This window comes from Phoenix dactylifera, chromosome 1 (genome assembly GCF_009389715.1).
Source record: "Phoenix dactylifera cultivar Barhee BC4 chromosome 1, palm_55x_up_171113_PBpolish2nd_filt_p, whole genome shotgun sequence".
Lineage (NCBI taxonomy): Eukaryota > Viridiplantae > Streptophyta > Magnoliopsida > Arecales > Arecaceae > Phoenix > Phoenix dactylifera.
In genome coordinates, this window is record NC_052392.1 from 39,381,469 (window position 1) to 39,393,221 (window position 11,753).

General features: G+C 38.9%; 1 protein-coding gene across 1 annotated transcript; it reads left to right on the forward strand.

The window, feature by feature from the left end:
• Positions 1-327: 327 nt before the first annotated feature.
• On the forward strand, positions 328-1,428 carry LOC103721828. The gene is made up of 2 exons (XM_008812184.4): positions 328-446; positions 737-1,428. The coding sequence occupies exon 2, from the start codon at positions 740-742 to the stop codon at positions 1,154-1,156; it is 417 nt and encodes a 138-aa protein (XP_008810406.1). The 5' UTR covers positions 328-446; positions 737-739; the 3' UTR covers positions 1,157-1,428.
• Positions 1,429-11,753: the final 10,325 nt, after the last annotated feature.

Sequence of the window (11,753 nt, forward strand, 5' to 3'; positions counted from 1 at the left end):
TGTAATGGAAGTGTTTTTAAAGTAAGCAATTTAAAAAGCAAACCTCATCAACGTTTTTTGTCACACTGATACATCATCAAAAAGCTCACGGTGGGCACCAAGGCAGCGGCAACGGAGGGAGCGTCCATTGACGGTGCTCCAAATGGAAAAGCGAAAACCAGACCAAATAAAGTAAATTTATTGCCGAGGTACCACCTTCCCCTTGGAACCCCATCGTAGCCGTCGGATTGGACGCGTGGCATGCATCAAACCCTTCTGGGATCGAACTCTTCCAACGAGTACTGCACCCCAGCCGAGCTCCTCCCCCCCCCCCCCCCACAACCCAAAACTAGTGTTAAAAATCCTCCCTTTTTTCAACTCTTTCTTTGCTCTTCGCTCTTCGCTCTCGGAGAACCTAGAGGTGTTCCTCTCGGAAATCCATTCGAAGAGTTCGTCCCGGGATTGAGGTTTGGTTTGCTCCGATTCTCGCGTTTTCTCGATCTTTAATCCCTTCTCTGGGCTCCGAAAGAACCCGAAGGAAGAGAGTTCGGGTTTTATTTCTTTTGTTCATCACCAGATGCCTCTGAATCTTGTTCGAGATCCAGCGCTTTCCCCCTTTTTCTCTGCTTTGTTCGCCTTTTGGAACCCTATTCGCGTCAAAAATTCATCAAAAATCGGATCTTTCTGCGTTTTTTTGGATCGTCCGCGTCGGAAGGCATTCAAGAAACGAATCTTTTTGGGTTTTTTTGGCGTGTAGGAAATGTCGTACCCACTGGAGCAGCAGCAGCAGCAGCCGCCATCGCCACCCTCGCCGGTGTACGACGCGGCATCGACGGCGAACGGTGGGGGATCGTACGGGCCGCTGATCGGCGTGCTCGCGGTGATAGCGGTGCTCGGCGTGATCGCCGGGATCGTAGGGCGGCTCTGTTCCGGGCGGAGGATATTCGGGTACGGCTACGACTTCGAGGGGTGGATCGAGCGCAAGTGCGCCGCCTGCATCGACGGTCGGGTGGAGCTCCGCCTGCCACAAGCGGCTGCGGCGGCGACGGGCGGAGCGGGGCCGGGCGAGAATGGAAGCGGTGGGCCTGCTGCGGGGGGGGCGGCGGCGGGAGGAGGAGGAGCGGGGCCGGGGGTGAAACAAGCGGCGCAGAACCCGGCGAGGGCGGCCGAGTCCTGAGCGGGTTCTCGAGCTGTGTGTGAAATGGGGTCCTCCTCCTTTGTTCCTCCCTCTCTTTTTTTTAATATTTATTTGCCCTTTCCTTTTCCTTTTTGTTTATGCTTATGTTGGGTCTTTGGGGAGTCTTCGTTAGTTCTTGGTTTTCTATATGGGGGTTGTGCTTACATGGCAGCCATGGCGTCACATTTCAAAGAGCTGTGGTCTTCCATGGTGATGTTCGAACTTGAGAAGGGTTGAAAAAGAAATCGAGTCCTCTTGCTCTCTCGCTCGCTCGCTCTTAGTCTCATTCCCTGAATTTGTCGGGATGTGTGTTGCGTTGTGCGTCTCTCGTGCTAATTATGCAAGCTGTCATGAGCGGAAAAAAGAAAGAAAGATAACTCTGCAGTAAAAGTGGGACCCTTTTAAGGCTACTTTTAGCTCAAATGAAGCAATTAGTTGCACTGCAAGATAAATTGTTTAAATATATTATGTTTTATCTGATTTCTAAGTGCTCGTGTATATATTCTGCATATCAAGAAATATTAATGTTATTTTCTCTGTATATATGATTTGGGGAATGATATACTCCCCAAGGCACATCGACAAGTAGTAAATAAAAAATATGTATATTCAATAATTGGTTTCTTCATCGGACTATAATTTTTTATTTTGTTTGATCGGAATTTTGACACCCATTTCAAGTTTCAAAGTTTTGTCCTCAAAGCCTCTGCTTACTTATTTCCTAATATGTGCATAGTTATAAATAATTTTGTGCATATGGAAAGAAGTGCTAAGTTCTCCAAAATAATAATAATAATAATAATAATAAAGGTGTGAAACTCTTTAACGATTTAGGGATAAAAAATTATCCATTTAGATGTTTGTTCTTCTTCCACCAAGAAAAGAAGATCTTTAATTGATAATACACCTGCACTATAATTATCCAGATCCAAAATTCCAAATACTGCTCAAACGCATAATCTTTAATTGCCAAACAGAAAGGTGTGACATTAATTGGGATACACACCTCAAGTCACATTGGCAGGTCAATTTAGCATTGCTCTTTTAACAAATTACTAATACTTTGGCGCATTAATGCAAGTTGTTGGAGAATTTGCACCTTCTAATGGCCATAATAGTCTTCTACAATTTTTTTACAGAAAAAAAAAACATAGGTCCACTCAATGAAGGGAAGTCAAGAAGAACGATCCATCTGGCATGTACCAATATGCTACTACATTCCTTCCATTGCAGCAAGTGACTTCTAATTTTTAAATAGCAGTCTCTGGTTCAGAATATATTCAAAGCATTCCCTGAACTGGGACAAGGGGAAGGTTGTCGCGTGGATGGGGATATTAAATGCCTAAACTTTTACATCCAGAGCACGACACTAATATGGCGGGGGTAGCTTCGCCATACGTGAGTAAGCACCAGACTCCCTTATTCCCTAATACTTGTTTTTTATCCCATGAAATCTACTCGAATAGTTTCTGCAAGCTCCCCTTCTCTCATCTCTGTCTTAGATTGTTAGGCTGGTTTGGCTTGAAGGGAATAGTTATTCCACCAATTATCCTACTTCTGTTTGGCTACAGCTTCTAGAATAACTCATCACTCTTTTTTTTTCTTTTTTTTGGAGAGAGAGAGAGAGAGAGAGAGAGAGAGAGAGAGAGAGAGAGAGGTATCAATAAGGTCGATCTGTGTGCTAGGAATAGCTTACAACCTTTCCTTTAAATTGTTATGCCTGGCCTGAGCAAGATTGATGCAGAAAACTACGAGAACTCAGTTCTTAAATTAATTCTTGCTCCAAGTTAGCTTCTAGTCTAAGATTTAAACCTGGACATAATCCATCACTTGGGAGGTTGGATCTAAGTTTTAAGGAGCTAGACTTGAATGACATCAGTTAAGTTGGTTCGAAACCTCTATCTGGTTCCCATCAAAGTCTTCGTGAGATCCATGCCGGACCGAGGATACACACAGGCCAAGAGATCTACAAGCCTAATCTGATATTGTACCCACTGGGTCCTCAAGATATTTCTGATAAAAACCTTGGATGTCCTCAAACTAGACCTAACCCGTCTTCATCTCCACGCTCGGCACTGATGGTGGTGAGTTCCTTACTTGGATCATGCCTCCCATGACTCCCGAGTCCCCACTTCAGTTATGAGTTGGGTCTAAACATAAATTGGTACCATTTGACATGCTTGCCTTCTAATCATAATTTTCACTTACAAATGCTCGTGATTTGTTTTCACTAATTATATTTTTTTAAGAAAAACCAGAAGATGATGGTGTATCTTTGTTTTCATTCGAAGGGATGTATCAGAAATCTTTCTTACTCAATAATGGCTGAGGCAAGAAAGTATGATCGATCGATAATCTTCTGCTAATGCTGACATCTTTTTCATCTCTAATCCTACCTAAGCTTCAGAAAAATAAAAAAATCTATACCGGCTAATCTATAATATAATAAATGCTAGCTGTTCTTCCTTTAATTTTTGTTTTTCTATAGTTCAGGTATGTTCATGGCTTGCCAAATCAGCCTTTGCCAGCTAAGGATGTCGCTCATAAATTAATTTATCATGAAACTGGGTATTACATATCAATTCTAATGCATCAATGAAGCCGATTTTCCCTAATGAAAGTGATTAGCTCAAGATTAAAGAAAATAAGAATGGATGAATGCATGCGTAGAAAATAAAAATATATTATTTTTAATATTTTGAGTAGAAAATAAAATAGAATAATTTTTTATCAAAACTAGCAATATGGGGCATTCTTGCTGATCTATGCATGCAGAAGCAAGCGGGACCTAGGCTAGTCTCTCAAAAAAATACAATTAAATGACTTGGTCGTTTACAAATAGACTGAAGAATGTATCACTCGAATCATTTGCACTCTTCGTTGCAGCCCTCATTGTTTCGATGGCTTGCATTACCTTGGTTCTTTCCGCATATCACTCGTCAATATATTGGCTTCTGATAAAAAAATATCAAACACTGTCAAATTCCAGTACGTACGTATAGCTTTTTATCTTTATCAAGATTTGATGTGACACGGTTCACACCACCGAGTTTCCCACTAGATGGAGACAACATCTCCTCCAACCGAGGCCATGCGCCGCGCTCCAACAAAAGCAAAGCTGATGGGACGTTCTAACCCCATGCCATGCCTCGATCCGAAGTGCATTAATTAGAAACTTGCTTGGCAACTAAATTTTAGAATAGATTCTTCTCCGGTTCATAGTTTTTCACTTTTTCTCATGGCTGTCTAATTTTATATAATATATAATGGCTAAATTCTCTTATTATTTCCTAATATACCTCATAAGAACAGGCAAAGAGAAGTAAAGTTTTTTTTTTTTTTTTTTTTTTTGCTATTTTAGAGGTTGTTTATCAGTTTATGTGACTTATCATCGTGATCTGTGGGTTCCCAACATGTGAAAGACTTTTATCCTGTGTAAAACTTTGGATACAATCTCGCTCCAATTAATCTGCATTTGTTATCGCATGCACTCCTGCCCCTTGATCGTCCATCATGCCGTTCATCTCCACTCAAGCTATTCACGCACGCATGGAGTCCCTCTCCAGTGCATGCATGCTCTCGTATCCCTCTCAAGCCCTGGGGACGTATTATTCTATCATAACCCCCCTCCCCTCCCCCTCTCTTTCTCTCTCTCTCTCTCTTATGCTAATCTTATCTTGCTTTCTCAATGAGAGAGCGTAAGGAGAGATCTAAGATTGAGAGAAGATTGAGAGAGTAGATGAGAGAAATAGAGCAAGAAACCGAGATGAGCCAGAGAGAGAGAGAGATGGGTGTAGCCTCCTGCATGCTGGAGAAAGATGTGGTATAATCAGATAGATGCATGTCCAATTCTACGTTGAGATTAATCACATGTGTCCATCTTTTAAAATCTGAATGAAGATTAGATAGAGAAGCAACAATTGGAAAAAGATTAGAGAAAAGAGGCATTTCATTTATTAATGAATGATTAATATATTCTTTTAAGAAAAATATATTTTGCCATACAGCTAATATAATGATATTTAGAGTTGTTTTGGTACATTTTTTTTCTATAAACTATTCAGAAAATCAAACCTTGACCTTCAAATCTTATATAAGTAAAATTGGTACATGCAAAGCTGACCAATATAGCCGATTTGTAACACGAGAGAACTTAGAAATCTTAAGGGTGCCATTTACGTACCACCCAAGTAGCATGCAATATTGCTTATGTATATACAGCCAATTGTACATTGTTGACATATCTTAATCTGCTCAAATTTAAAAAAATTAATTAATAGCTTAAGTTTACGATTCAGGGAACACATGTCATTCATCGGAATCATCTCAATTCACAATGATTTCAATATAGGATGGGTAGCACTGGGTATTATATATTTAAACTTAATTCATTCCTTATTCAAACTTTAAGCGGAAAATTAACAAAGCTTTTGCATCTACTCCTTAAACAATCTCACCCATGCCTCTTGGACTGGCTGTTTTCTGACCCCTGTTGGTGAAAAAAGGTGGCAGCCTGGGTGTCGCCATAAACAGGTGCATCAAATAATATTATTGCGACCCATTTTGCATGCAAACATCAAAATATTCTTGCAGGAGAGCAAATTATTTGTGGAGTGAAACTGCAAGGGGCTACAGTCTCATATATTTTGTCTACAATTGTAAACATAGTCATGTGGTGATATCTTCCTTTCCCCTGCTGCTTCTGTGGTGTTTTTTAGGTAACACTTTTACCCTTATATTCAATCATCCTACTTTGTTTTTAGATGAGAAGTAGAATCTCCTCGCATGTAAGTTACTGTTCTTGGATAATGTCTCACATGTAAGTTAGTGTTCTTGACTATGTGTTTTGGTTATCACGCATTGTTTGTACCAGGTGCGACATTTCAATTTTCGATGGCACGTACATATATAACTTGTATCTCCCACTCCAAAACCTTAAACTATTTAGCCAATTCGGATCTAAATATCAATCTAAAATTATATCCGCTCAAAAATCATAAGAAACATTTTGAAAGTTCTATTAGGTCTATGGATTGAGACTGAAATATATGCACTCAAAAATCATAAGAAACATTTTGAAAGGACTGTTATGTCTATGGATTGACACTAGGTCGCATGCAAGAATCGTATTCTATTGCAAGAAACACGAAGAAAAATGAAACAATGTAGAAAAAAAAGAGAACGAAATATTTATATAGTTCGGACTATTGACCTATATTCATAAACAAAAACCATAGCAAAAATTCACTATAAAAAGCTGAAGTTTCTAAAGTATAAAATTTTCTTACGAATCCTGGCCTCCAATATATTCAATCTCTAGGTCATTCAACGTTTTTCTTCGAAAAAAATGTTGCCTTTTCTATTTTAAGAGATTGTAAATTTGGTCATATTGTGCTCTGAATCCTCTGATATATGATTGAATTGAAGAAATCTAAGTTTCAATCACCGACTGTTAAAAAAAAAACATGCATCATGCAAGATTCAGTAAAGTCATATTGTGTGCAAGTTTACGGCTGAATTGAAGAAATCTAAGTTTCAACTACAAGTTGGTAGAAGAAGTCCAATATCATGGGAGATTCACTACTGAACTAAACAAGATCCACTTCTCAATCTCGAGCTACTGAAAAAAAAAAAAAAAAAAAATCCATATGAGGGTCGACTATTGATCCATAAGATTTTGTCTCCTAAGTGGTCCACTACTCCGGTGGACTACTTAGGAGACATGTTCAGGAAGATTAATGGGATGACTGGCTAAGTGGTCTCCTATGTGATCCACTATTTCGGTGATTTTGTTTAGGTGGGAAGTTGGCTAGACTATTATATAGTGTTTTATTTTTTAATTTTGTTGGCCACATTCATCCTGTGTGAACCTGTTAAAAAATAATAATAAAAATCTATATATCATGCAACGGTCATGATCTAGTAGATTGGGACGCAACAAGATATATGTCTTGCATGTCGGTCAATCATATACCATCACGGGATACAATGGACGATCCATGATTGATAAACTAGACCCCTATATTTGGTGTGATACATGTCCATCCCCACAGCGGACCCTCTCCATGATTAAAGCTTGATCAGTGGCAGAGTGTGATGATTTATAAAGAGACAATAATATCAACTCAACTGTATACGCTGTGTACACAAGTACTTGCCCTGCCGCGCTCGCTCCGATGCGCTTCGCGCTCCTTGATTTATCCGATCCGCCGTATCGGATCCCATGTGATCCGGCGCAGCTTTTGTCGGCGTACCGCATCACGCTGCCTTCGTACGCGCCGGAACCGATCATGATCTCATCCTGACCGTCCGTCGGGTCATTTCCGTCGCCTCGGAGCCTCGATTTTCGTGTTTCCTTGCCCGGGCCCCGGCGCATAATTAAGACCCGCGTGCGTTTCATCCGGCGAATTGCGTGGGAAGGGAGTCTCATTGTACGGTCTAGATATCATCACATTTCTCATTTTACCCGACCTTTCGTGCCGCTGGTACATGATTAGGACGGTTAACGAGCCGAGCCGAGCCGAGCCCGAAAGAGTTCGGCTCGGCTCATTTTACAGAAGCCCAAGCTCGGACTCGGTAACGAGCTCTATATTGGACTCGAGCTTGGACTTGTTTGGCAAAGCAAAGGCTCGGACTTGAGCTCGTAAATCTCGTTTCAATTACGAGCTCCAAAACGAGTCTGAGCTCAGGCTCGTAATCAGGCTCGAGCTCGGGCTCGGGCTCGATAATAAGCTATTTTTCTTTATGTGGTCAGATTTTTATGAATTATGGTGCTGAAATAAGATCTTTCAGTGGGAGACTAGAGCTCGTTTGGGCTCGTGAACTGCTTGGGCTCGAGCTCGGGCTCGGGCTTGAGTGTAAACGAGCCTCATATTGGGCTCGGGCTCGTTTGACTAACGAGTCGAGCCCGAGCCGAGCCCGAGCAGCTCGGCTCATTAACAGCCCTATACATGGTAGGCGTGGCCCCTGTTCTAATAAAATATCACCGAATGTGATAGACGACTTCCTCTCATTGATCTAGAGAATACTATTAGAATAGCTGGTGCATAAGCAGTCATCCAATTTGCAGCCTTATTAATTTTTCTAAATATATGTTTGGCCTGAAATAAGTTCATTAATTCACTCCTCTGAACAAGACAGCCCAGCTTTTACACGATTGAGGCACCTCAGACCCTGGGCCAACAAAGACTCATTGCAGAAAAGACCTCAAAGATAAAATAGAAAAAAAAAGTCTTTTTTATAGTGAGTTTGTCTTAGGCTGCCCATTGCAGAAAAGATTTCAAAGATAAAATAAAAAATAAAAATATATTTTTTAGTGAGTCCGTTTTATACCTCTAATTGTATTGGCCCCCCTCTCCGGGTTCGTACAAGGTTTAAGATAAAGGCCGCCCATAACTGTTTCTGGTCCGTTTGTTAACCCACTCTTTGGAGTTTGGACTTCATTAACTTGGTCGTAGGCCGTACCACAACCAATTGGCCCGGAATAACCCCTGGAACCGGAATAAAAGGAAAAACCGCTCTTATCGGTGAAACCCGCTCATATCAGTGGTTGAATGACCGAATGGAGCTTTCAGATTTGTGACAAACTGGTTGAACTTTTTTTTGATTGTCCGATACTTTAGCGTCTATGACTGAACAACATCCTGTACGGGAAAGAATGGTATTGCATTTGATCAGCGGCCTAGGTTGAACATAGAAAATATCAAATTTTAAATAGATTTAGTCTTGAATATGATAAAAAATGAATATAATTTAAACTCGAGACGGCTCATGATTAGTTATACATTGTATATATAATTAGAATTTTGAGGATGTATCATATTATTCTTAAGGTGGATTTTTGGACTGTTATTAGGTGGCTTGCTAATTCAACACCTTTTACAGATCAATATTCATTCTTTGAGACAGAATTGTTTGAAAATAGGAACATTTTTTTGGTCTCTTGAAGTGGAATTGTTTGTAGAGAAACTAATAGAGCTACAGATTGGATAATGACATATGTTGTTGATCATATGAGACTTACTCTACGAATGACTGTGACAGATATCCTTTCCGACTTGTAAGACATGTTACTTTCTGATGCTTACAAAAATGTATTTATATATTTTAGATTCGTTTAATAATTAGATTTACCAAAAAATATATTATTTACCTTTTTTATAAAAAAAATATTATGCTTTATAAGCTTTCTTATCTCTCTTCTCCGGATCCTAAATCTCATTGTTGAGGGTTTGCTTTTTATCTCTTCTCAACCAGGTGATTGAGCCATGAATCTCCAGCAAACACACGTCTAGGTTCTACGGATGACTCTCTCCATCTCTCTCCCCCGCATCATCTCCTTGTGTTCTCTTTCTCTTTCTCTCCACACATATATAGACCTATCAATAAAAAAAATTGATATTCGTGGATGGTGAGCTGTTTAGTTCTATTTCCTTCTTTGTTTATGTCAGTTGGTTTCAACAAATTAAATGGGTTCATAGCTTCTCCATAAAGTCTTTTATTTAATTAATTTACTTATTTTGAGATGGAAGAATGCATTTTTGTTATTGGCTCCTTAGAGCCTATTTTGGTCTTCTTTTATTACTAAGTTCAATTGGATCATAGAAATTAATAAACTTAATTTCGAACCAGCGAATGATCCTCAGCCAAGGAACAAAAAAAAGGGGGGGAAAACAGTGAATGATCGCATGATTGTTTATTCCACAACTTATTAGCTCCTAATAAGTTTAGTCATGATGACTCTCGAGTCCTGGTGAATCCTTTCTTTCTTTCTTTTTTCGCTTCTCATTTTTATAAAATTTTTATTTTTTAAATAATAATACATACTTATACATAATTTTTATTTTTTATTTTATAATTAATTTACTAGAATAATACATATAAAGCAAGGATCATCTACAATACATCTTCATGCATCGATCGCTACTATGTCACTTATCTTGAAAATGAAGGACGTATTATGTTGGGATGCAAACATGCTGAATAGACAGATTGTGCGAGAACCCTCCTTTTTAGAGATTGGCGATATGGAGACAATCCGAATATGCACAGCTGTGTAAGGTGCAAAAGCAGCACCAAAGGATTTGGAATCAAATATTATTATATCATGGTGATTTCATGGTTTATTTTTGGTTGACCCCATGGTTAGCCTAGTAATTTTAATTTCTTGTTTGATGAACAGTCCAGATTTGAAAACATTGGAACAAATGACCATAGATAGAGAAATTAATCCAAAGGATAAGGTCACAAAGTTTTGTATTGTCTAGGTTAGGTACTTAGGGTCATGCACCGAGGCCTACGCAGAACATCAAGGAAGCGCAAAAGGACTCGATGTATGTCTCGATGTATGGCGCATACTTACATACACATGCATGGGCACAGGATCCACACTCACAGTGTGCTTAAAGTCAGTCTCTTTTTCAATGACACTTGCTCCAAGGATAATGTTTTCCTCTTGGAAGCATCCTCAAGAACATCACCCTCCTTTGAGGCCTTCCAAGCCCAAGATGCTTTTAAACGCTACCATAAGTAGAGTTTATTATGTTTTAGGATATACTTATGATACTTTCCTCTTGGTAGATGTCATTCTATTGCAAAGAAATTTGCGTCAACATGGAAAAATAAGTATACGTATAAAAGTTATAAATAGAGAAGTTTTTATTTTTCTTGTGTGAGAAAGAAAATGCTAAATTTATATGCTTGTTTAGGTGAAATGTATCTATCTATGACCCAATTCGTAAATAGGGATGCAAGATGTTGGACCTACATGAATAAATTGTGGGTCACTTCAGAAAGTGAAAAGTGTGGAGTCATATATACATATTGATCTCGATACATGTAATGCAAGTGGATGGCTCTAAGTTTTCTTTTATTCATAAACATATGTTATGAAAAGAGGCTTCATTTTCAATTTTTTCCTCATGCGATAAGCATGCAAGGAGACTGTGGGATGCACGATAATTTCTACCATAGATGGTGAAAAACTAACCCAAAAAAAAAAAAAATATACACGGATAACACAGAGACCTCATATGAGAAGGTTACATATGTGATGTTTACATTTTGACAAATTTATAATCTTAAAAAGATGCTACATGTCTGATGTTTTAACTCTCGTGTTCGGCCAATGACCGATAATTCATACTTGAAACCATACTAATTCAATAAAATGAGCAATAAAAGTGCTGAAATATAGCTGTATAGCTTTGTGTTTTGAATTTGCAAGAATTGCTTTATGATAGCATTACTTGTATATTCATGATATTGGTATATGTGTGTAGGTCTAGCAATCATTTTTTGAAAGAGGAAAAAATAAGGAATGAATGAAAATGAATTGTTATGTTGCTAAGAAGAGTAGGCTTAACTGACATAGTAATCCATTACATATCATTGTGCAAGTAGGAGCTAGTAATTGCTCTTTGTTGGTGAGTTATTGCACCATTCTTATTTGCCTCAAGACCCTATTTGGATATTGAAAAAATTTATTCGAAAACTCAACATTAAAATTGTGGTGGAAATCAATTAGGGCTGCAGCTAGCTAGAAGCTCGGAGCAAATATTATTCAGAACATAATCACCTTCAAATATTGCATCATATG